Source organism: Notamacropus eugenii, chromosome X (assembly GCF_028372415.1).
Source record: "Notamacropus eugenii isolate mMacEug1 chromosome X, mMacEug1.pri_v2, whole genome shotgun sequence".
NCBI classification, from domain to species: Eukaryota; Metazoa; Chordata; class Mammalia; order Diprotodontia; family Macropodidae; genus Notamacropus; species Notamacropus eugenii.
This window is the reverse complement of record NC_092879.1, coordinates 2288489-2315778: the sequence shown is the minus strand read 5'-3', so window position 1 is coordinate 2315778 and position 27290 is coordinate 2288489. Positions and strand designations below refer to the sequence as shown.

General features: G+C 40.1%; 1 protein-coding gene and 1 pseudogene across 3 annotated transcripts in view; both read right to left on the bottom strand.

The window, feature by feature from the left end:
* Positions 1-246: 246 nt before the first annotated feature.
* The window catches only part of LOC140516008 (uncharacterized), a 41842-nt gene continuing 14798 nt past the window's right edge, over positions 247-27290 (bottom strand). For 2 of the 3 annotated variants that reach the window (XM_072626917.1, XM_072626916.1), the window contains exons 10-13: positions 25958-26088; positions 22883-22937; positions 22592-22666; positions 15773-17363 (exon numbers count right to left, since the gene is read on the bottom strand). In XM_072626917.1, the coding sequence (XP_072483018.1) occupies positions 17349-17363; positions 22592-22666; positions 22883-22937; positions 25958-26088 (276 nt within the window). In that variant the 3' untranslated portion in view covers positions 15773-17348. Of the gene's footprint in view, positions 412-15772; positions 17364-22591; positions 22667-22882; positions 22938-25957; positions 26089-27290 lie in introns of those variants that run through there. The other variant, XM_072626915.1, reaches the window with a different exon arrangement.
* On the bottom strand, positions 16361-17248 carry LOC140516009 (uncharacterized; annotated as a pseudogene).

Below are 27290 nucleotides of genomic sequence, written 5' to 3'. Positions count from 1 at the left end.
AGACAAGTTCCAGAACTCCCTAGAACACATCAGGGAGCCTGTTCTGGAGAATTGGGTTTCTGGGCCTACCCCACCCCACAATGCCATGAAGAAAGGGGAGGAAAGCAGGCATAAGGGTCAGAAAGGAAAAGGGCTTCAGGGTTCTGTCCAAGAGGGATGATAAGACATGGGAGCATTGGCAGAAAGGTTGAGATACAGTTGGTATAAATGAACAATTACCATCAGTGAGCTATTTCTCTTCTTCTGCCTTATCCCTTCCTTCCCAACAGCTTCCACTCTCACTCCTGCTCGTATACTCAATAATCTCCATGGCTTTCAGTACTGTCATAGATAGGGCTCTAGAAGATGATGTTGCTTGCCAACACTCTCCCTTCCATCCATAGCATGTTTCAGTGGAGGGTGATTGACTTCCTGTAATAAAACAATTCAGAAAGAATGGAAAAATAGAAGAAAATATGAAAAGCTCATTGGAAAATCAAATAAATTTGAAAATAGATGGAGACATAATATAAGGCTTATTGAACTATCTGAAACCCCATGATCAAAGCAGGAGCCTAGGTATAATTTTAAGAAATTATCTAAGAAAAGTACCCTGTTATATGAAATCCTGAAGGTAAAATAGAAACAGAAAAAAAAATATACTGATTAACTCTTGAAAGAGACAACAAAATGAGCTCTGAGGTGAAAGAGAAAATATTACAAGCAGTTACAAAGAAACAATTCTAATATCATGGAGCTAGAGTCAGGATCACATAAGAGGTAGTGGCTTTCATGTTAAAGGAGCAGAGAGCATGGAATATGATATTCGGGAAGGCAAAGAAGTAGGATTACAATGAAGACTAAAGCACGCAGCAAAACTGAGTATAATCATTCAGGGAGAAATGGACACTTGATAAAATAGAAAAATTTTTTCAGCATTCCTAAACACATTACTCTAGAGAAGCAGAAAATCATAATCCGGAAAAGAGAAATCATAAGGCACTCAATAAGGTTGAATTAATTACATTACCATATGTAAACATGTAACTCTTAAGATCTTTGTCATCATAAGGGCAATTAGAAGTGGTCTACATAGACAGAGACCATGGGAGTGAGTTGATTATGTTGGGGTGATCTCAAAAAAAATTGGAATGAGAAATTGACAAACACTGGGAAAAGGGGGGAAGGGAGAGATAGAATGGGAAAAAATATCCTTACATAAAAGAGTCGTACAAGGTAGAGCTTTTAAAATGAAGTGGGAAATGTGGGGAGTTGGTGGGCAATGCTTGAACCTCACTGCCATAGAATTAGTTCAAAGAGGGAAGAATATATATATATATATATATATATATATATATATATATACACTCAGCTCTATATAGAAATCTATCTTACCCAAAAGAGAAATAATAGAAGAGAATGGGATGAAAAGAAATATGCAGTTATTAATAATAACTGCAAATTTGAAAGGGATGAGCTCACTTATGAAAGAGAAGTAGATAGCATAATGGATTTGAAACCTGAATACAATAATATGTTTGTATACAAGAAACACAGCTGACCCAAACTACATTCACAGAGCTAAAATAAGGGACTGCAGCAGAATCTATTATGCTTGAGCTGAAGTAAAAAAGGCAAATGGATAAATCATGACCTCAGGCAAAGCAATTATCAACCTAATTAAAAGAGATAATCAGGGAAACTGTGATTTTATTAAAATGTGCCACAAACAAGAAAGTAATATCAAAATTTCTACAGCAAGTTTCTCTGATAAATACCTCCTATCCCAAATATATTGGGAATTTAGTCAAATTTATAAAGATAAGAGCCATTCCCTAATTGATCAATAGTCAAAGGATATGAATTCATCAAAGCAATCTTTAGTCATGTTAAAGAATGTTCTAGGGGGTGGAAACACGATGGTGGAGTAGAAAGACCGATCTCCTGGAGCTCTCCCCACATAGACCATACATAAAATACCCTTAAAAATGACTCTACACCAATTCTAGAGCAGGAGAAGCCACAAAAAGACAGATTGAAAGACATTTCCAGCCCAAGGCAGCCTGAAAGGCTGACAGGAAAGGTCTATCACACTGGGCTGGGAGTGGAGCACAGCCTAGTTTGGGCCACGCAGCAAGGACAGGACTGGAGCAGTCTTCAGGGTACAGAATCACGAGTAGCAAATGCGATTCCCAGATTTCTCAACCCACAAACACCAAAGGCTGCTTAAAAGATCAATAAGAAAGTTCTTTCACCTGGATGAGAGGGGTATTCAGTCCGACCCGAGCCCCAGCCCAAGGGTGGGAGCAGCCAATGTGGCAGCAGCTTCCACTTTTGGAGCCCTCTGCCTAAAGACCATGGTAGAATCAAGGGGCCAATCAGGCTCTCAGTTCTGAGTGGCAGTCCTGGAGTAAGGAGGACCACTGGCACAGTAGAGCTGGTGGAGGCTCTGGTGAAAGAATCCCACTCACAGATCCTGGGCAGAAAAAAATGCTTGTGGTTGCTCCCAGACCACAGCATAGGCCAAGTGAAAAGAAAACTCCATTCTCTTGGTTGTGCCACCTCGGAGGAACTGAGAACTTACAAGTCCCTAGAGTATACCCTCCACTTGACAAAGGACTCCAAGGTCAAGTAAAAGGCAGGGGAAAAGCCCCCAAAAGGGAAAAAAATAAGACTATATAAGGTTACACTCTTAGTGAACCGGTATTTTCTCCCATCATTTTGGATGAGAAGAACAAAGCATACCAACAGAGGATGACATAAAAGTCAAGGCTTCTACATCCAAAACCTCCAAAAAATATGCTCTCAGGCCATGGAAGAGCTCAAAAAGCATTTTGAAAATTAAGTAAAAGAAGTGGAGGACAAAGTGGGAAGAAAAATGAGAGCTATGCAAGAAATTCATGAAAAGCAATTCAACAACTTGCTAAAAGAGACACAAAAAATGTTGAAGAAAATAACACCTTTAAAAATAGACTAACCCAAATGGCAAAAGAGCTCCAAAAAGCCAATGAGGAGAAGAATGATTTAAAAAGCAGAATTAGCCAAATGGAAAAGGAAGTTCAAAAGCTCACTGAAGAAAATAGTTCTTTAAAAATTAGAATGGAACTGATGGAAGTTAATGACTTTATGAGAAACCAAGAAATTATAAAAGAAAACTAAAAGAATGAAAGAAAAGACAATATGAATTATCTCATCGGAAAAACAACTGACCTGGAAAACAGATCCAGAAGATATAACTTAAAAATTATTGGTCTACCTGAAAACCATGATCAGAAAAAGACCTTAGACTTTATCTTCCAAGATATTATCAAGGAAAACTGCCCTGATATTCTAGAACCAGAGGGTAATATAGAAATGGAAAGAAGTCACTGATCACCTCCTGAAAGAGATACAGAAAGGAAAACTCCTAGGAATATTGTAGCCAAATTTCAGAGTTATCAGGTCAAGGAGAAAATATCATAAGCAGAAAGTAACAAATTCAAGTAATGTGGAAATACAATGAGGATAACACAGGGTTTAGTAGCTTCTACACTAAGGGATCAAAGGCTTGGAATATGATATTCCAGAGGTCAGAGGAGATGGGATTAAAACCAAGAATAATCTAGTCAGAAAAACTGAGTATAATACTTCAGGGAAAAAAATGGAATTTCAATGAAATAGAGGACTTCCAAGCATTCTTGTTGAAAAGACTAGAGCTGAATAGAAAATTTGGCTTTCAAATACAAGAATCAAGAGAAACATGAAAAAGTAAACAGGAAAGAGAAAACTCATCACAGTTAAAGTGTTTACATTCCTACATAGTAAGATGTTATTTGTAACTCATGAAATCCTTTTCAGTATTAGAGTAGTTAAAGGGAATACACACACACACACACACACACACACACACACACACACACACACACATGCTACCTTTCCCTTTCTCTTGCTCCTAGTACATTTCATTCAGTGGTAAATTTTATTTTTTAGGTGTTTGCCCTTAATGTTCAGTTCACCCTGTGCCCTCTGTCTATGTGTATATACATACATATATATATATATATATATATATATGTGTGTATGTGCGTGTGTATTTTATATGTGTAAGTAAGCATATGTACATGTGTGTATGTTTATGTGTGTATATGTATGTGGTTGTGTGTGTATGTATGTATGTATACATACATACACACATATACAGAGGGCACAGGGTGAACTGAACATTAAGGGCAAACACCTAAAAAATAAAATTTACCACTGAATGAAATGTACTAGGAGTAAGAGAAAGGGAAAGGTGGAATGTAGCAAATCATCTCACATACGAGAGGGAAGAAAGAGCTTCTAGAATGGAGGGGAAAAGGGGAAGGTGAAAGAAAATAACTGAGCCTTACTCTCACAGGATTTGGCTTAAGGAGGGAATAACACATGTTCAATTCGATATGGAAATCTATTTTACCCTGCAGGAAGGCAAGGGGGAAGGGGATAGGAGAGAAAAAATAATAGAAGGGACAGCAAATTGGGGAAAGGGATAATCAGAAGCTAACACTATTGTGGGACAACAGATCATGGGAGAGAAAGGTATAAATGAAGGGCAGAATAGGACAGAGGGAAATGTGATTAGTCTTTTACAACATGAATATTATGGAAGTGCTTTGCATTGTTACACATGTATTACCTGTATTGAATTGTTTATTTTCTCAATGAAGGTGGGTGGGGAGGGAAGGAGAGACTATGGAACTCAAAGCTTTAAGAAAGAATTTTAAAAATTGTTTCAGCATGCAACTAGTAATTAAGCTATATAGTCAATGGAGTATAGAAATCTCTTTTGCTCTACAGGAAAATAGAGGGAAATGAGAATGGACTATGGGTGGGTAATAAAAGGGAAGACAGACTGGAGGACGGGGTGGATGGGATGCATGCTTTCCTGTGGTGGGGATGGGGAGAGATGGGGAAAAAATTTTGAATTTAAATTATTGTGTAATTCAATGTTGAGAACTAAAAAATAAATAAATTGTGTGTGTGTGTGTGTGTGTGTGTGTGTATAGAAGTGGCTTGCAAAAGGAAAAAAACCCCAAAATAAAGAAAATTTTAAAAAAAATTAAGAAAATTTAAAAAAATAAAGCATTTCTAAGTCACTAATTTGTAGAGAAATGAGAATGAAAACAACTCTGAGGTACCACATCATATCTTTTAGAAATGGTAAATAGTCATAGGGATCAAAGAAAATAAATACACTAATTAATTGTTCATAGAGCTGTTTGCTGGTCCCACCATTCTGGAGAACAATTTGGACCTATGCCCAAAAGGCTATAAAACTATGTATAACATTTGACCCAGTCACGATCAGTTCTGTATCACAAAGAGATAAAAGAAAAAGTACCTATAAGTGTAAAGTATTTATAGCAGCTGTTTTTGTAGTGGCATAGAATTGGAAATTGAGTAACTGCTCTTCAACTGGAGAATAGCTGAATGAGATGTGGAATATGATTGTGATGGAGTACTATTGTCTTATAAGAAATGACCCGGGTGATGGTTTCAGAGAAACATAGGAAGACCTATATGAACTCATGCAAAGTGAGGTGACCAGAAATAGGACAGTATTTTCTACAGTAAAAACATTTATGTAATGATGATCAATTGTGAAGAAATTAGCTTCTCTGATCTAGAAAATGATCAAGACAATTCCAAAGGACTCATGATGAAAATAAGTTATCCTCTTCCAGAGACAGAACTGATGAACTCTGAATGCAAACTGAAGTACATTTTTCACTTTCATAATTTTTCTTGCTTTTTTTTTGATATGGCTAATATAGAAATAGGTTTTACATGGTTTCACATTTAGTAATTATGTCACATTGCTTGCCACTCAGTGGCTTGAGGAGCAGCTAGAAGAAGGGAGAAAATTTGGAACTCAAAATTGAAAACAAAAACATTAATAATAAATCACTTCAGGAAGATTATGATGATGGTGATGATGTTGCTGCTGCAGATGTTGCTGATGATAGAGAGAAGGGAGGAGAAGCCCAGACCAGATTCTCTCTATGGATTTTGACCTTTCTGGGAATTGTCATTCGGTTTTACCCTCAGGAGAAATGTGCGGCTTCCATTGTTTGTGTCCTGCTGGAGACACAGACTGACTGTGTGCCAGGAGAACGAATAGCCAAAGTGGAGGAGATGATCAGATTGTGTTTGACTGTAGAAAGTGACAGAGCCAGGTATGTGGCCTGGGCTGAGTGTAGCAGGAAGTTTTTGAAGTCAAGCCTGGGCTCTGTGTCCCTCCTCCTCTGTGCAGTGGATCAGATGACTACTTCAGACCAGGGATTCCCTACCTTTTCAGGCCCCACATCCCTTGTCTTTTCAGTAAACCTTCCTGTGTCTCTTACTCAATGAGAAATGCAATAAATTCTACTGCCTAAAGATATCACTCACCCTCTCCAAGGGTACACCTACACATTTGTAACTTCATGGATGGAATTGTTCTCATTTTTTGCTAAATATTCTGTGAATCCCCTTGACAATCTCCTCCTTCTCTCTGTGGTTGAGATGAACTACAAGGACCTCCTCCACTTTAAATCTTTAAATATTCAATTCTCTTTCCCTACTGTCCCCTAAGAGCTCTCTCGATGTCACTGCCCCACTCGTTAAGCCAGGGTTGAGCTGGCAGGCTAACTGGAACCAGCCCTGCTACTCCCACCTGTGACATTCAGCCTGCAGCCTCCCTGCCTGACCTGATTGACCTCTGAACCTTGGTCCTGCAGGGAACCATGGCTACATCTGATCTCATGGAGAGGAGAGGTTCTCTCCAGCATCCCCACTTCCCATTCTCCAGTTACCTTCCTGGCCAAGGTTTCCCATGTAGATAGATCCTCTACATCTGGACATCATTTAAGCCTATGTATCTCTTCCTGCACTCCCTGAAGGGACAGACAGCTGCCATGTAACGGACAGAACATTGGGTTTGGAGTCAGAAGGCCTGGTTTGGAATCCTCGCTCTCACTTTCTAGGGTTCTAGTAACCTGGGTCACCATGACAACTCACTGGACCTCTCTGGGGTTCCAGGCCCACCTCTGACATCCCTAGGTCCTCAGATGGATCCCTGTGGACAAGCTGCCCTGATATGCAGGGATGCCACTTGTAGCCCCCTCTGTGGGCACAGGGGAGGGATGATGGAGAGGCTCTGAGGACTCTCTGTAGTTGGGAGGAGGGAGGGGGATCAGGCTGAAATCACTGCTCTCCCTCCCTGAGGCAGCTGCCCCAACAGGGAAGAAGCTGGCCCAGGAGGAAAGCATTTAGTTCTCCAGCACTGGCTGGGTGCCCGTGAGTCCTTAATGTTGTCCAGGGGATTGGTGCTCAGGCCTGGGCAGGAATGAGGCATCTGCAGTCCCCTCTATCTCTGGGGGTCTGTGACTGGAAGATTCCATGGCTCTAGGACTGAAGCCCTGGAAGCTGAAGCTCCTTATTGCCCTCCCAGTCCTTCCTCCTCCCTTACTGTACCACCAGACTGGGCTGCCACTTACAGGGATTGACTTGCCCTACCCTTCTTCCTCTGCAGAACTCAATTCTTTCCCCAAGGCTGCTCCCACTGTTTCAATCAGCCCAGGCAATTTTCTCTTCCCAGAGACTCTCACTTGGACTCTATGCTCACTGCCCAGCCCTGGTTCCCCCAGGAGCAGCTCTGTGGGCAGGTCTGCAGGGTAGACTCCTTCAAACAGTTTTCTTTATGTATAAACTTTAGCATATCTAAACCAGTGTATATGTACTGCTTGTTCATGCCCCAGACAGACTGGGGGACTCTGGAACCAACCTAGATTAGGATTGGGATGTTTTTTGGCCCCATTGATGAATTGAGGGGCCTAGAACCCTTCTTTCCTTACCAATAAAAATAATGTAGTCTCCATTCATCTAGGGGTGGGGAGCCATGAGGGTAGGTGGGAGGGTCAACTTACATGGTTTGAGGAGGAAAGGACTATAGAATACAGAACTGAAAGGGACCTTAGAGAACAGTGAATCCAGTTCCCCTCTCATGCGGCAGATTAGAAATCTGAGGCACAGAGTGGTGAAGTGAGTTCCCTAAGGCCACACAGCCTTGGTGTGCCTGCTCCCGCTAATTCTCTCTTGCAGTTATTTTTGGTTCTCCCACTTTCTTCATGTTTTCCTCATACTTTCTCTAACCACTTCGTGATCCTAATGGGGCCTTGGCCCCTACCTGCAGATCTCAGTGGGACCCTGGCATCTGATTGGTAATCTTCATGGGAGTCTAGCTCCTCAGTGATGCCCTTGGAGGAGTTCCCAGCAGCTTCCACTGCAATGCCAGGAATGTGAGATTAGAAGGATAAACCCAATCAAAGCCTCTTCCACTCTTTCTTCCTCCCAGGAGCTGCCAGACCCCCAAAGCAGGGGTAGTGTCTGCCATGGTCATCACATGCATGGAGAGATTTACAATTAATTGTCAGACCTCTATTTAGATTTCTACTTGTCCACCTGACCCCATGAGAGTGACACTTGAAATCTCAGGCCCCAACTGTGACCACCACTTTTGTTCCAGGGACTCCACAAGACCCCACTCATATAACAGAGCCCTAGCTAAACCACTGATTCAGAGCCCACTGAGATCACCACTTGAATGCTAGGTTCCCATAAAGATCACCAGGTGAATAAGAGACTGTAGAAGGCCAGTACTGATGGAGTCCGGAATGTGAAGTACTGCCCAGGTTTTACTTGAGACTTGTACTAGTGTAAAGGCTGGTGTTCTCAGGATTGGTGCACCATCCCAGTCTTGATAAGCAAGGATGAGATCATCCTGACTCTGATTGTGTATCCCAAGGTTGTTATGCAGAAGGAACTGAGATATGGAAATAAAAGATGTAAACTAAAAATATTCTCATGGGAATAAGAGAATATATAAGATCAATAAACTCAGTTTATTGCTCAGATAAGCTCAGATCAATAAACCAGTCATATACAGATGGTACAGTCTCACCTAGCCCCCACTACTGTTATTTCTTTCTTTTCCATCACTGCCACGCCTCCAATTCACCAGTTGCTGGCAAGAGACATCCAGTCAGGTCATCTACAAAGGCCTGGACCCCCTTAAATGAAACCACGAGTCAAAGCCTAACCCCATTGTGAGACCACCAACTGGTAAACAGTATGTCAGCAAGGTCACCTACTGGATGGCATAATGATTTTTCTCAAAATCCACCCCTTCTCACTTACTTATTTGTTTTCAGGGAATCTATATTCTTTAAAAATGCAGCTTTTCATTTTACTTTTACTCAATGAACAAATGTTTATTTTCTCTCCCTTCTAGCTCACTTCCCTCCCTACAATGAAAAAAAAATAAAAATTAAGCAATTATTAAAAAAAAAAAAACTATGAGTAAATATTCAAGCCATACAAATTTCCCTATTGGCCACATCCGAAAATGTGTCTCATTCTGCACCCTGAGTTAGTCCATCACCTCTTTGTCTGGAGGTACACAATATGCAGTCTCGTGGGTCCTCGGCAATCATACTTGGTCATTGCATTCATAAGAGTTCTTTAGTGTCTTGACATTGTTTGTCTTTATAATGTTGCTTTTATTACATAAATCCTTCTCCACTTCTCACTTCACTTAGCATCAGTTTTCTCATGTTTCTCTGAAATGGCCCCCTTTGTTATTCTTTATGGCAATATAGTATTTTTTTCTAACATTTAGAACTCTATATTATCTGAATTAGCTGTCAAATGTTAATTAGCTAATACATTCACTAGACTTATACATTAAGGAAATTATATATAGAATACTGCAAAAACACAGTAACACTGAAGTTTGCACATTTCTGCTCAGAAAGGTCCTTGTGCCCCTTTGTTCCCAAGCTTCACAAATGTTTTCCCAATTTCTACTCCAGTCAAGGTCAACTGGTGACATTACTGCTTCCCCTCCTTCTGATCTTCCTTCTACTCCCCAGAAGTAGAACTCCCAGATCCTTCTCTCTCAGCTGCCATCTTTTTATATGCCATTTCAAAGAGCTTTAATGATGCTTGCTGCAGAGTAGATACTGCTTGCCTGATGTTTTCCTCTGTTTCACTATCTTTGTGAGCTGAGAGCTCTCTCATTCTAGAGATTTCTTCTTTTAGTTTATTGCACTCATCTCCTGGAAGTTGGTCTTTGAATTCTTACATCTTTGTTTCAGTATCGTGAATAGTTCCTTCTGCCATAATGACAGCTTCTACACATTCTTTCTTCCTTCTGTCCTCTTCAGCATACTTCTCTGCATTCTTAACTATATTCTCAATGTCATCTTTGCTTTATCCACCGGAAGAGTAGATCACAATTTATTGTTCACATCCTGTGCCTTTATCCTTTACAGAAACATGTACATTCCCATTAGCATCAATGTCAAATGTGACTTCAATCTGTGGAACTCCACGTGGGGCTGGTGGAATTCCAATCAAAGTAAATTGTCCAAGAAGCTTGTTGTCTGCAGCCATTTCTCTCTCCTTGGCACACTTTAATTTCCACTTGTGTCTGACCATCAGCAGCTGTAGTAAATACCTGACTCTTCTTAGTTGGAATAGTTGTGTTCCTATTGATTAGTTTAGTGAAGACACCTTCTAATGTCTCAGTTCCCAGAGAAAGGGGAGTGACATCCAGAAGCAGCACATCTGTGACATCACCAGCTAACATGCCTCCTTGAATGGCAGCTCCCATAGCTGTAGCCTCATCAGGATTGACAGCTTTCCTAGGAGCTCGACCAAAGAGCTCTTGTACTGTCTGCTGAACCTTGGGCATTCTGCTCATGCCACCAACTAGGATGAATTCCCCAATGTCCCTCTTGCTGACTTCAGGATCTTGCATTGCTTTTTGGCATGGGACAATAGTCCTCCTGATGAGAGCAGTGACAATGCCCTCAAACTAAGCTCGAGTTAGCTTCATGTACAAGTGATTGAGCTCAGAAGCATCCATAGTCAAATATGGTAAGTGATGTCAGTCTGCACAGAAGAAGAAAGTTCAAATTTGGCCTTCTCAGAGGCCTCCCATATTCTCTGAAGAGCCATATTATCTTTGATCAGGTCAAGTCCTGTCTCTCTCTTGAACTCCTTCACAATGTGCTGGAGCAAAGCATGGTCAAAGTCTTCACCACCAAAGAAAGTGTCCTCATTGGTAGATTTCACCTCAAAGACATCTCCAGGACAGAAATATCAAAAGTTCCACCACCTAAGTCATACACAGCAATGATTTTGTCTTCAGATTTGTCTAAGCCATAAGCGAAGGCAGCAGCTGTAGGCTCATTAATCACTCGAGGGACATTTAGGCCAGATATTTGCCCAGCATTTTTGGTGGACTGTCTCTGAGAATCATTGAAAGAAGCAGGCACGGTAATAATGGCATTTTTGCTGAATGTCCTAGGTAGTTTTCTGCAGTCTCTTTCATCTTCATCAACACAAATGTACCTATCTGACTTGGGGAATATGGCTTTCCATGGGCTTCTACCCAGGCATCACCATTGGAGGAACAGATAATTTTGAAAGGAACATTTTTAGTATCTTTCTTCACTTCAGGATCCTCAAATCGATGGCCATTGAGATTCTTGGTAGCGTAGAATGTGTTGTTTGGGTTGGTGACTGCCTGTCGTTTGGCAGGCATGCCAACAAGGCGTTCGTTGTCTGCTGTGAAGGCTACAACTGAGGGAGTGCTTCTGGTACCTTCAGTATTTTCCAACACCTTTGCTTGTTTCCCTTCCACTACTGCCATGCAGGAATTAGTTGTACCCAAGTCAATACCAATAACAGCCCCTTTGATTGCCTCAGATGGATAGTCTCATCTTGAAATAATTCAACAGGCCTCATGACTAAGACCATTCCAGCCATCCTGGCACAGGCTGGCAACCGGGCCCCGACAGGCAGCTCTGGTAAGGAGGATAATGGTGGTGTGGCTGGCACTGAGCATGGCATGTGGGAAGGCTGGGGTTGGAGTAAAACAGACTGAGGGGGCCAGGAGGTGCCCATAAGAGTTTTCTTAAATAATATTTTACTTTTAGACTACATGTAAAGACAAATTTTAGCAGACATTTTTAAAACACTGAGTTCCAAATTTTCTCCCTCTCCCTCCCTTTCCCCCTTCCTAAGACAGTAAGCAATTTAATATAGATTATATGTGCACAGTCTTGTAAAACACATTCCCATATTAGTCACATTGTGGAAAAAGAAAGAGCCCCAAAGAAAAAAACATGAAGAAAGTGAAAATGGTATGTTTTGATCTGTATTCAGAGTCCATCAATTTTTTCCCTCTGGATGTGAATAGCATTTTTCCTCCTCTGTTTTTTGGAATTGTCTTAGATCACTGTGTTGCTGAGAAGAGTTAAGTCATTCATAGTTGATAGTCCTACAATGCTACTTTTACTGTGTTTCATATTCTCCTGGCTCTACTTATGTGACTTAGCATCAGTTAATGTAAATTTTTCGAGGTTTTTCTGAAATCTGCCTGCTCGTCATTTCTTATACCACAACAACATTCCATTATATCCATATATCCCAACTTGTTCAGCCGTTCCCCAATTGATGGGCATCCCCTCAATTTCCAATTCCTTGTAACCACAAAAAAAGAGCTTCTATGAATATTTTTGTACATGTAGATCCTTCCCCCTTTTTTTGATCTCTCTTAATTACAAACCTACTAGGTTTAATTGATATTTGGGCATAGTTTCAAATTGGTGTCCAGAATGGTTGGAACAGTTCACAACTCCAACAACAATGCGTTAGTGTCTCAATGTTCCTACATCCCCCCCAACATTAATGATTTTCCTTTTCTGTCATATTGGTCAGTCTAATAGAAGTGAGTTGGTGCCTCAGATATGTTTTAATGTGCATTTCTCTAATCTACAACAATTTAGAACATTTTCTCACATGACTATAGAGAGCTTTGATTTCTTCCCCTGAAAACTTGCTTTTCATATCCTTTAATTATTTATGCAATGGGGAAGGACTTTCATTCTCATTAATTTGGCTCTGTTCTCTATGTACTAGAGAAATGAGACCTTTATCAGAGAAATTTGCTATAAAATCATTTCCCAACTTTCTGTTTCCCTTATAATCATGGTTGCATTGAATTTGTTTGGAAAAAACAAAAAACAAAAACAAAAAAAAACTTCTTTTCATTTCATAATAATAAAAATTATCTATTTTACATTTTATAATGCTCTTTATGTCTTCTTTCATCCTAAATTCTTCCCTTCTGCATAGAAATGACAGGTGAACTATTCCATGCTATCATTATTTGCTTATGGTATCCCCCTTATCATGTACCCATTTTTACCTTCTCTTGCTATACAGTATAAGATATTGGTCTATATCTAGTTTCTACCACACTGTTTTCCAGCTTTCCCCAAAGTTTTCATCTAGTAGTGAGTTCTTCTCCCAGAAGCTGGATTCTCTGGATTTTTCAAACATTAGAATTAATATGGTCATTTACTACAGTGTTTTGTGTATTTAATCTATTCCATTGATCAACCACTCTGTTTCTTAGCCAGTACCAAGCAGTTTTAATGATTGTTGCTTTATAATAAATTTAAGGTCTGGTATGGCTAAGCCACCTTCCCTAGCATTCTTTTTCATTAATTCCCTTGATATTCTGGACCTTTTGTTCATCCAGATGAATTCTGATATTTTCTAGCTCTGCAAAATAATTTTAGATAGTTTGATTGGTATGGCACTGAAAAAGTAATTTCATTTAGGTAGAATTATCATTTTTATTATATTAGTTCATATTAGCCAAGAGCAACTGACATTTTTTCAACTATTTAGATCTGACTTTGCACGAAAAGTGTTTTGTAATTGTGTTCACATAGTGCCTGGGTTTATTTTGGCAGGTACATTCCCAAATACTTTGTAATGTAACTTTGAAAGGAATTTCTCTTTCTATCCTTTGCTGTTGGGCTTTGTTAGTTGTATGTATATATGTATATACATGTACATATACATACATGTATACATACATTCATACATATATATGCTGATGATATATGAGGGTTTACTTTATATCCCACAATTTTGCTAAATGTGTTTCTTATTTCAAGTAATGTTTTACTTGATTCTCTAAGTATGCCATCATATCATCTGCAAAGAGTGGCAGCTTTGTTTCTTTTTCGCTGTTCTAATTCCTTCATTTCTTTTCTTCTCTTATTGCTAAATCTAACATTGTTAGTTAATGTCAATACAGTAGTACCACATTGAAAAACAGTGGTGATCATGGACGTCCTTATTTCATGCCCAATCTTATTTGAAATGCTTCTAGCTTATCCCCTTTACATGTGATGCTTGCTAATGGTTTGGCATAGATGATAACTATCATCTTAGGGAAGACTCCATGTATATATTTGATGAAATAAGGGATTTCCAGACCTTCCTGAGGAAAAGGTTAGAGCTCATTAGAAAATCTGATTTTCAAATACAAGACTCAAGAGAGGCATAAAAAGGTTAGCAGGGGAAAAACAAAACAAAACTTGTCATTCAATATGGGGAAACTGTTTACATTGCTATATGAGAGAATAGTACTTGTTACTTGTGAGAATTGTATATTTATTAGGGCATTTAAAAGGAATATTATATATATATATATATATATAGATGAAAGGAGGGGGTATAAATTAACTGATGTGATGATAAAAAACGTAATTAAAGGGTATGAAGGGATTATAATGGAGGAAGAGTAAAGGAGGAGGCACAAAAGAGTAAATAACATCACATAAAGAGGCACAAAAATATATTATGGCAGAGAGAAAGAAGGGAGGGAGATGACCATTGTTTGAGCTTTACTTTCATCAGATTTGGTTCAAGGAGGGAATAACATACTCAGTCAAGTAAAGAAATCTAACTTTCACTACAGGCAGTAGGAGGGGGAAAGGCAAAGAAAAGGGAGAGGGGCTGATAGAAGGAAGGGAAGACTGAGGGAGGCAGTGGTTAAAAGTAAAAATTTTAAGTAAGGGAAGAGAGAAGGGAGAAATTAAAGCATAAATGGGGGAGAGGAATATGAGGGAGAGAAAGACACAGCTAGTAATCATATCTCTGAATGTGAATGGGATATAATCTACCATAAAATGGAGGCAGGTAGCAGAATGTATTAAAAAACATAATCCTACAATATGTTGTTTACAAGAAACACATCTGAAACAGGAGGATATAGACAGGGTAAAATTAAAAGGCTGCAACAGAATATATTATGATTCAGCTGAAGTAAAAAAAAAAAGTAGGGGTAGCAATCCTAATCTCAAACAAAGCAAAAGCAAAAATAGATCTAATCAAAAGAGATAAGGAAGGAAATTATATCCTGCTAAAAGACAACATAGACAATGAAATAATATCATTAATAAACATATACAGACCAAGTGGTATAGCATGAGAATTCTTAAAGGAGAACTTAAGGGAATTACAGAAAGAAATAGGCAGCAAAACTATACTAGTGGGGTACCTCAACCTGTCCTCTCTGAACTTGATAAATATAACCTCAAAATAAACAAGAAAGAAGTTAAGGAGGTGAGTAGAATTCTGGAAAAAGGTAGATATGATAGAGCTCTGGAGAACACGGAATGGAGATACAAAGGAATATACATTTTTCTCAGTGGTACATGGCACATGCACAACAATTAACCACGTACTAGGACATAAACACCTCACAATCCAGTGCTGAAAGGCAGAAACAGTCAATAAATCCTTTTTCAGGTCGTGATGCAGTGACAATTATATGTAAAAAAGGAAGGATCACGGAAAAAAAGAACAAAAATTTATTGGAAATTAAATAATTTAATCTTAAAGAATGAGTGAGTCAAACAACAAATCATAGAAACAATTAATAACTTTATTCAAGGGAAGGACACCAATGAGACAACCTACCAAAACTTATGGGATGCAGTGAATACAGCTTGTTGGGTTTTTTTTTTTGAAAAATCACTTAATATATTTATTAAGCAGATACCAAAAACAAAGAACTTTACGTAACTAACAAGTGCTGACTCCATAAGTAAACAACTTTTGGTTTGGCGCACAGTCATCTCACCTTCCAATTTCAGCTACACATAAATTGAGTTTTCCTTTTCAAAGCAAATGACATCCTGTGACAGCATGCCAAAGAGAAGGTTATTTAAGAGACCAAAAGGAAAAGATCAAAACTTTAAAAACAAAACATCTGAATCCAGAAAGAAATATATCTAGCACAGCAACAAAAATACTTCTCATTGAGAATCTGAACCAGGATCACTGCCACTCATTCCAGTCAGATACATTCAGACTTCTCTTCTTATGCTAATCTTGAATAGCAATGAAAACCTCAGCCAGAACTGACATGTTCTGTATGATATGTTTCAGTACGATGTTTTTTTTCTCAGTATATGTTTAGACACTCTTTTAGAAGGGTGACAAAACATTTTCATAGATGTGATTCTTTAACAATACAGCATATTTCAGATGTAATACATGAAACCTTGCCAGTGAAACCCTCTCTACTTCAACCCTCGACTGCATCACCTCCTCCCTCCACTGGTTGCTTGTCCCTTCCATTGTGTCCACCATCACCTGAGTTTTTAATTTCTCCTTATCCACTTGCTTCTTAACCATATCTTCACACATTCCTTTGGGTGCACTACCTGGCACCTCTGTGCATCTTATTTGTGGTGATGTTTTTATAACACAGCATATTTCTGATACAAGACATGGAGCCTCTAACCTGCCTTTCTCTGTTGATGGAGAGCTTCCCAGAAATCCCTTATTTTTCCCACCAATGGTGACAGAGCAATTTGTTTTCTGAGCCCTTGGTCCCTTCACATACTCTCTCCACTGCATGATTATGCTTTCAGCAGTGTTCATTCTTCCCCTAGTTTTTAGTCTCTCTTTATCCACTAGTTCATTTCTCACACCTTTAGGTGCTCTTTTAGGACAGCAATATAGCATTTTTGTGGATGTATTTCTCATTGATGATTTAACAATATAGCATATTTCAGATGTAATGCATTGACCCAAGATTTCTGGGATGCAGCTAAAGCAGTCCTCAAAGGCAACGTTATATTCTTCGGTCTTGACATCTGGCGTTTTTTCTGTTTCAGGCAAAACATTATAAACAGATTTACCTGAATTTATTTGAGTGTTATTTGGATTATTTTCACCTTGGAGGTCATCATCAGTCATTGATGATGCCAGAGTGTTCATATTCTTGGAGTCCTCATTAAGATGACTTTTTTGTAGTTTTTTTCTTTTTTGGTGTGCAACATTCAACTGCACACTGTGTTTTCTAGCAAGGCTCTCATGTAACTGCGTTGCCTCAACATTCTCCTTCAACTTTGGTGAGATTTTCATTTGAAGTTTTCCTTTTGAACCTTGTTATCTTCAGGTTAAATGGAAAACAGTTCTTCAGGGAAGTTTTACATCTCTTCATGCTTACATGAATAAAATAGAGAAAGAGGAGATCAATTAATTGGTCATGCAACTGAAAAAGTCACAAAAAGAACAAACTGAAAATCTCCAAATAAATACCATATTAGAAATACTGAAAACCAAAGGAGAGAGTAATAAAACTGAAATTAAGAAAACTATTGAACTAATAAATAAAATTGAGATGGTTTTATGAAAAAAACAATAAAATTGATAAACCTTTGGTCAAGATGATTTTAAAAAAGAAAGAAGAAAACCAAATTATCAATATCAAAAATGAAACGGATGAACTCACCTCCAATAAAGAGGAAATTAAAACAATAATTAGAAATTACTTTGCTCAGCTGTATGCCCATAAATTTGACAATCTTAGTGAAATGGATGAATATTTACAAAAATATAAATTGACCAAATTAAAAGAAGAGGAAATAAAATACTTCAATAACTCCATTTCAGAAAAAGAAACTGAAAAAACCACCAATTAACTCCTTAGGAAAAAATACAGAGCCAGATGGATTTACAAGTGAATTCTATCAAACATTTAAAGACCTACTAATTCCAATACAATATAGACTACTTGGGAAAATAAGTGAAGAAGGCGTCCTACAAGATTCTTTTTATAATGCAAAGATGGGGCTGATACATAAACCGAGAAGAGACAAAACAGGGAAGGAAAATTATAGAGGGGCAGAGCCAAGATGGCACAGTAGAAAGACACTCATATTCTAACTCTTCCCCCACAGCCCATAAAATACCTGTAAAAAGTTAGTCTCACCAAACTCTAGAGCACTTTCTAGTGCCCTAGAATGACAGAGTGAAAGACATTTCCAGCCCAGGGTGACCTGGAAGGTTGAAGGGACAGGTCAGTCACACCTGACGTGGGATAGTGTGTAGTGCGGGTTTGGTAGCACAGCACCTGGAGCAGTGGGACAAAAGCAAGTCACAGGGGCGGGGTCCCTATAGTAGCAGTGGAGATTTCCAGATCCCTCAACTCAAAAAGGTCAAATAGAGCTTCAGGGGTCAGTGAGAGGGCTTTTCCTAAGGGCGGGAGGAGAGCAAGGTCCCGCCTGGCCCCAGCCCCAGGTGGCAATGGTGGTCATGGTGGTGGCAGCAGCAGCAGCGTCCCTTTCTGGAGGTCTCAGCCTAAAGGCCCTGGGGAAATTGAGCAGCTGATTTGAACCTCAGCTGCTAGCAGGCCAGAGAGTAAACTCCTCTCCCTTGATTGTGCCACCTTCAAGGAACTGAGAACTTACAGGTCCCCAGAATATACCCTCCTCTTGACAAAGGACTCAAAATTCAAGTAACTGGCTGGGAAAATTTCCAAAAAAGGGGAAAAAATAAGACTACAGAAGGTGGCTTTCTTGGTGAACAGGTACTTCCTTCCATCCTTTCAGATAGGGAAGAACAATGTTTACCATCAGAGGCCTCCAAAATAAATATGCAACGGTCTCAGGCCATGGAAGAGCTCAAAAAAGATTTTGAAAATCAAGTGAGAGAGGTGGAAGGAAAAATTGGGAAGATAAGTGAGAGTACACAAGAAAATCATGAAAAGCGAGTCAACAGTTTGCTAAAGGAGACCCCAAAAAATGCTGAAGAAAATAACACCTTTAAAAATAGGCTAATTCAATTGGCAAAAGAGGTCCAAAGAGCCAGTGAGGAGAACAATGCTTTAAAAAGCAGAATTAGCCAATGGGAAAATAGGTTCAAAAGCTCACTGAAGAAAATAGTTCTTTACAAATGAGAATGGAGCAGATCAAAGCTAATGACTTTATGAGAAACCAAAAGAATGAAAAAATAGAAGATAATGTGAAATACCTCATTGGAAAAACAACTGACCTAGAAAATAGATCCAGGAGAGACAATTTAAAAATTATGGGACTCCCTGAAAACCATGATCAGAAAAAGACCTTAGACTTTATCTTCCAAGATATTATCAAGGAAAACTGCCCTGATATTCTAGAACCAGAGGGCAAAATAAATATTGAATGAATCCACTGATCACCTCCTGAAAGAGATCCAAAAAGAGAAATGCCTAGGAATATTGCAGCCAAATTCCAGAGTTCCCAGGTCAAGGAGAAAATATTACAAGCAGCCAGAAAGAAATAATTAGAGTACTGTGGAAATACAATCAGGATAACACAGGATCCTGCAGTTTCTACATTAAGGGACCGAAGTGCTTGGATTATGATATTCCAGAAGTCAAAGGAACAGGGATTAAAACTAGAAGTCACCTACCCAGGAAAACTGAGTATAATACTTCAGGGGAAAAAGTGGGCATTCAGCGATATAGAGGACTTTCAAGCATTCTTGATGAAAAGACCACAACTGAATAGAAAATTTGACTTTCAAACACAAGAATCAAGAGAAGCATGAAAAGGTAAACAGCAAAGAGAAGTCATAAGGGACTTACTAAAGTTGAACTGTTGACATTCCTACATAGAAAGATGATATTTGTAACCCTTGAGATTTTTCTCAAAATTGGGGTAGTTGGAGGGATTATACACATACACACACACATACACGTATATATCTATTTATAGACATATATAGATACATATGTATATATATGGAGAACACAGGGTGAATTGAATGGGAAGGGATCATATCTAAAAAAATAAAATTAAGGGGTGAGAGAGGAATATATTGGGAGGAGAAAGGGAGAAATGGAATGGGGCAAATTATCTCTCATAAAAGAGGCAAGAAAAAGCTTTTGCAATGGAGGGGGAAAGGGGGTAAGTGTGAGGGATAAAGTGAAGGTTACTCTCATAACATTTGCCTCAAGGAAGGAATGACATGCACACTCAATTTGGGATGAAAGCTCATCATACACAACAGGAAAGTAGGGGAGAAGGGGATAAAGAGAGTGGAAGGGGATGATGGAAGGGAGGGCAAATGGGAGGAAGGTCCAATCACAAGCAAACACTCTTGGGGAAGGACTAGGTCAAAAGAGAGAGTAGAAGAAATGGGGGCAGGATAGGATAGAGGGAAATATAGTTAGTATTACACAACATGACTATTACGGAAGTCATTTGTAAAACTACACATATCTAGCCTATATTGAATTGCTGGCCTTCTCAGTGGGGATGGGTGAGGAGGGAGGGAGGAAGAGAAGTTGGAACTCAAAGTTTTAGAAACAAATGTTGAGAATTGCTTTTGTGTACAACTGGGAAATAAGAAATAAATGTAATGGGGTATAGACATTTATCCTGCCCTACAAGACAAGAGAGAAGATGGGGATAAGGGAAGGGAGGGATGTTAGGAGGGAAGGTAGATTGGGGAAGGGGCAATCAGAATGCTCAGCGTTTTGGGGTGTGGGAGGGGAGAGATGGGGAGAACATTTGGAACTCAAAATTTTGTGGAAATGAATGTTGAAAACTAAAAATAAATAAATAAACATTAAAAAAAGAAAATTATAGACTCATTTCCCTAGTGAATATACATGAAAAATTTTAAATAAAAGATTAGCCAAAAGATTACTGCAACCCATCATGAGGACAATACACTGTGACCAGGTACGATTTATGTCAGGAATGCAGGGCTGGCTCCATATTAGGAAAACTATCAGCATAATTGACCATATCAAGAGCAAAACTAACAGAAACCATATAAATATCTCAGTAGATGCTGAAAAAGCTCTTGAGAAAATACAACACCCATTCCTATTAAAAACAACTGAGAAAATAGGAATACATGGAGACTTCCTTAAAATGATAAGTAGCATCTACCTAAAACCATAAGCAAGCATTATATGTAATGGGGATAAGGTAGAAGCATTTCCAATAAAATCAGAAGTTAAACAAGGATGTCCATTATCATCACTGCTATTCAATACGTTATTCAATACTGCTTTAGCAATAAGAGAAGAAAAAGAAATTGAAGGAATTAGAATAGGCAAAGAAGAAACTAAGTTATCACTTTTTGCAGATGATATGATGATATACTTACAGAATCCTAGAGAATCAAGTAAAAAACTACTTGAAATAACAAAATACTTGAAAGCTACTCGAAATAATAAACAAAATTAGCAAAGTGGCAGGATATAAAATAAACCCATATAAACTATCAGCATTTCTATACATTACTAACAAAGCCCAACAGCAAGAGACAGAGAAATTCCAGTTAAAGTTAACGTGGATATTATAACATATTTGTGAGTCTACCTCCCAAAACATACCCAAGAACTGTAAGAACACAATTACAAAATATTTTTCACACAAATAGTCAGATCTAAATAATTGGAAAAATATCAGTTGCTCCTGAGGAGGAGGAGGTAATACAATAAAAATTACAATTCTGCCTAAATTAATTTGCTTATTCAGTGCCATTCCAATCTAACTACAAAAAAAGGTTATAGAGCTAAAACAAATAATATTAAAAGTCATCGGAAAGAACAAAAGGTCCAGAATGTCAAAGTCATTAATGACACAAAATGCAAGAGAAGGTCACCTAGCCATACCAGATCTTAAATTGTATTGTAAAACAGCAATCATCAAAATTACTTCTTACTGGCTAATAAATAGCCAGCGAAATAGGTTAGATACACATAGGTGGAATAGGTGGACCAGTGGAATAGGTTAGATACACAAGACACAGTAGTCAATGATTATAGTAATTTACTGTTTTATAAACCTAAAGACCCCAGCTTCTGAGATAAGAACTCACTGTTTGACAAAATCTGCTGGAAAAACTGCAAAATAGCATGATGAGAACAGCCATAGACCAACATCGTACAACATATAGGAAAGCAAAATCAAAACGCATACATGATGTTGATATAGAGGTTGATACAATGAGCAAATTGGGACAGAAAGGAATAGTCTACCTGTCAGACTTTGGGAGAATGGAGAAATTTTATGACTAAAGAAGAGAAATAGAACATTATGAAATGTTATCCACATCTAGAGAAAGAACTTGGGAGGCTGAATGGAGTTGGAAGCATATTATTTGCTCTCCTTTTCTCTTGTTGTTTTGTTTTGTTTCTTCCTTCTCATAGTTTCTCCCTTTGGTTCTATTTCTTCTTTACAACATGACTAATACTGAAAATAGGTTTAATATGAATGTATGTGTAGAGCCTACAGCAAAGTGCATGCTGTCTTGGGGTGAGAGGAGGGGAGAGATAGGGAGAAAATTTGGAACTCAAAATCTTATAGAAGTGAATGCTGAAAACTAAAAATAAATAAACAAATTTGTAAATATACCCACACACTCACATACGCGAGAACATGTTACTGACCCAGGCAGCAGCTGCAGTGTCCATGGCCTCCTCCTGCAGCTTCTGTTTCTCCTGCTCCTGGTGCTGACACTCCTCCTGGAACCAACAAAGTATAGGTGTGAGCCCTGGAAACTCACCCAAGGTGCTGCCCTCCACCTCCTGTCCCGTTCCCAGAAAAAGCCTGAGTGGCCAGCGGCAGTAGCCTTAGAACGGGCCATGGGGAGAAGGGGCACAGCTGTAGTCACAACCTAGGACCCGTCAGTGCACAGATGAGGAGACCGAGGCCACTCTAGGTCCCACTCAGTGCCTCACCTTCTCCTTCTTCTCCTGTTGTTCCTTCAATAATCTCGCCTTCTCTTGCTGATCCCTGAAAACCAAGAGCCCAACCTCGTCAAGTCACCAGCAGGAAGAGGGGATGGGGCAGAGAGCTGACCTTGACCCAAAGCCCACCCCACAGCACCATCTGCCACTATCCCCAGGGCTTAACACACCACTTACTGCTGTTGCAGCCAAGACACAGGCCTAGAGGGCAGGGCCTGGTTTGTTTCTGTCTGGGTACCCCTATACCAAGTGTCTTCTACATAGCAGGGACTTAATAAGTGCTCAATGAATTGAAATGTATTTTCTGTTCTATCTTTTCCAAGGACATTCCCAAACATTCTTCTGCCAGAGGAAAGGTGGCATATAAGTGCCTAAGCCCTCCTTTCTCTCTCCAGCACCACATACATTTCACCACTTATTCCAACCTGAGACACTGATGAAGGAGCTGGGAACCAGCACTGCTTCCCAACAGAACATCCCTCCCTGTATAGTTCTCAGAATAGGTGCCATGGCTCAGGCTCCCAACTGATGCACTTGGAAGACCTTATAGAGATCGTTCAGAGATCAAATTAGACTGAGTGTAAAGAGTTATGAAACCAAAAGAAATGATTAGTGTAAGAGATGCATAAATATACATGCAAGTATAGGGAAGCAATTTCATATCTGGACCAGGAATTTCATCAGAGGAAGGGAACTTAGTGTTGAAACTGCCCCACCCAATGTAGATGGGTCCACATGTTAAAGATGATGCAAGTTAAATGAGTAGGTATGAAGCAAGGGCACACAACCTGTCTTGACCCCATCCCTCCTCTTTCCTTATAGCTGTCCACCTTGACCTCTGACTTCTAACAGTCCAAAATGTTAAAAGGATTGTAGCTACAGAATGCTACAGGGTCTCCTTAATGAGCCAAAGAATCAGTCAAGAGATTGGCTTAAAAATGAGTATAACAATCCTACAGAGGGGGAAAAAAATTAACGCTTAATAGAAAACACAGGACTCAAGAGAAACACAGAAGGTCAAGAAAACAAGTGGTTATTGATTGACGTGTGTAACACGCCTGGAGATGCCTCTGCCATCTGGGTACAGTCAGACTCACTTGTTCCAGTAAAGGTCAAGAATAATGCCAACTAAGAAAAATTTTAACTAGAAGAGATGGGACAAAATTGAAGCAATTCTCACTTAAATAAGCCAGCCACTTGGAAAAAGTGCAAAGTGGACAAGATCAGCATTTTCCTACAGAAGTCTTGCTGTAAAAGGAACCCAAGAGTCCACACTTGATCTCCTCATCAAGTGAAGAGACGCCAGGTAAAAATACAAAGTGATCTGTAAAGTCTCATGCAGAACCAGGGTGGAAGGTTAATTAGGAGCAGGGATACCTCAGAAAACAGCATGAAAACAAGCATATATGGGATGTGGCTGGAGAGCCCAAGTAAGTGCATCATCCTGCAAGCATCTAAGGCTGGAACTAGAACATCAAACAGATGGAAAAAAAATAGAAAAGATTTAGTGAGTTCTCTAGGCTTTTTTAATTCTTTAACTTCTCAGGTCTTTCTGTGCTACCTGAGGAAGTAGAAAGGGCTCTCAGACACAACGAGAGGCCACAGTTACAAGGGGGAGAGGCTGGAACCACACAGACACAGTGGAAGTATCTCTACCACAGAGGGAACAAGACGACTGGGGGAGGGCTGATCAAAATGTGATCTGCGAGTGTGACAGAATGTTCCCATGCAGCAAGAAATGACCAATGAGACATTCAGGAAGACCTGGGAAGACTCCGATGACCTGGCACTGAGAGAAGTCCCAGGAGTTCAGGCACGATGACAGAATGGTGTCAGCTCAAAAGCCTAAGGAAAGGACAACAGACTAAACAGTCATAGCAATCCCTCTTGTTCCCACAATGCTGCCCAAATGGGGTTGGTGTAGCTTATCTTTCCTTTCAATTCAATGGGTGGAGGAAAGGAAGCATATCTGTCAAAGACAATAATGAAACTTATTTTTAAAATACATAAATAAAAATAAACACTTCCTTGGACTTGAATCCTTCTGCCAACAATTACTAATCATCTAATAATCAAGTCTCATAAAAAGCCTAAGCCTCAGTTTCCTTTTCCACAAGATGGGGTTAATACCTGCAAATGTATACCTCTCAAAACAGTTGTGAGACCTTAAAAAAGTGAAGGAGACTCAGCCTAGCTGCCCACACTGGAAAACAAAGTAGGCAAAGAATACATCCTGCCCTGATTATCCCATACAGGTAGACTGTCACCCCAATGGGTACATATACAAATGAAGGAGAAAGGCCTTAACTTAGCATCTGCTCTAGACTGAGTGTGAGGGATCAAGGCTCTTACTTGTGGTCAAAGAACAAAGGAGAGATGGCCTGTCCAAGGGAAGACGGTGAACTGGGCCCAGAATGGTGAAGGAAGAATGCAGCAGAATAGCATCGGTTTGGGGAATCGTGCAGATCCTCTGTGACACCAACTGCTCCCTGATCTGAAAATCCATCATTTCCAAGACCCTGCCCTGCCACCAACACAACCACAAGCTCAGGATCCCCCCAAAATGGTGGGCAACTATGGACCAGGGCCCACCATGACCCCGTGAACTTCAAGACAGAGTTCAATTATCACCCTGTTTTCAGGAAAAGAAACTGAGTCTTAGAGGAGGGAAGGGATGGGCATAAGGCCATACTGAGAGTAAAAGATACAGCCAAGACACAGGCCTAGATCTCACCGTAGTCCAGAACATCCCTATCAAGCCCCCCGTCCAAGCAGAGTTTGGCAAAGCCCCCGGGAGTCTGCTGGGATCTCATTCACACTCAGTCTCTCTCAGTCACGTACACACCCAATCCTGCTCACACACATTCACTATCTCACAGCCCCTCTCTCACACATACCCTCACACTCACACACTCACAGTCTCTCTCACACACATAGTCTTCTCTCTCTCTCTCTCTCTCTCTCACACACACACACACACACACACACACACACACACACACAACACACACAAACAAAACACACACACAGAGGTGGGGAAGGCATGGCAAGTGGGGAGGCCCTCACCACTCAGCCTGAAACCAGTCAAGGACTAGCTGCTGCTCCCAGATCCCTGGGGCCTCATCCTTCTGCTGCAGAAGCTCCTGTTCCTTCTCCTCATTTTGCAGCTGCTCCTGGTACCTTCCCTCTTCCTTCTCCTGGAGGTGGGAAAGAGAGGGAGCCCTGTCAGGCAGGCTGGGCGGGGAAGGCCAGGGTCAGGGCGAAGTGGGAAGAGCAAAATAACTCCGGGCCCCTTCAAGCTCTAAGTCAAAGATTGTACATGAACCATCAATGAGTCCAAATTGCCAAAGTGCCCACATTTGACTGGGGAATGAATATTCTGGGCTAAAGAACAATTTGGCTTAGCCCCCCAGAAAGGAACAGGTGAGGGAGGGAAAGCACTCATCCCAGAAAGAAGCCCCCTTCTCCTTTTTGTTACCCATGGGGTGAAGGGCGGAGAACTGTCAGGAGTCTTTTCCCTCAGTCCCCTCCTCGCTTGTGGGGCTGGACCCTTGTGAGCATAAGCAAAGTGGGATTTTTGTAGTTTTCTTTTTGGAGTTCAGTTTCCCAGGCTCAGGCTAAATTGTGAGGATCTGAGGGATTAATCTCCTTTGACCCCTGATGATTGACAGCTGTGCTGAGTCATATAGGTTTCATGCCTTCAGGCTCTGAGCCAATCAGGTCTTTGTTACATGTTCTGAGAGGCTGGTATTTGGCTTTGGGGGCTTGCTCATGAGAAGGACCTTTTGATTCCCTGGATGGGACTCTGGGTAGCCATTTGTTAAGAGCCCCCCAGCTACTCAGAGGTTGGTGCTGTCCCATCAGGAGGTGTATGAAGGTGGTTGTGTTACTTTGTTCAGGCAGTTGGAGCACTGTCTGTTGATCTTTGTGCCAATTTTTCTGCTTGTGTTTTCTATACTCACTTTTTTCAACTTATCTGTAATTAAAGTAGGACTGTTGACCCCTTTAAATTTGTCTTTCCCTTAGAAAAGCAGATCAAAAAACCTGTGCCAGAGATCACCCTGTGTGCTAGGGTGGTTGTTGCTGCAGTCCTATGCCAAGGAAGAATGACAATGACTATGGCATTTCTAGGGTGCTTGGCTTGGGTCAGCCTCTCTGTTCCTTACCAACGATTCTGGGAGGCAAATGGAATTTTATGGAAGAGGCAACTGAGGCAGGCAACAGTTAAGTGACCTGGCCAGGGTCGCTCAATTACTAAATGTTGAGGCAGATCTGAATTTGGGTGTTCCTGACTCAAAGCCCAACACGCTGGGCTCTACAACTAGCTGCCCCACAAGGAAGGTCCCTTGTCCTATGGGGACTAAGGAACTGAGGATGGACAACTCTGCTCCTGCCTCCC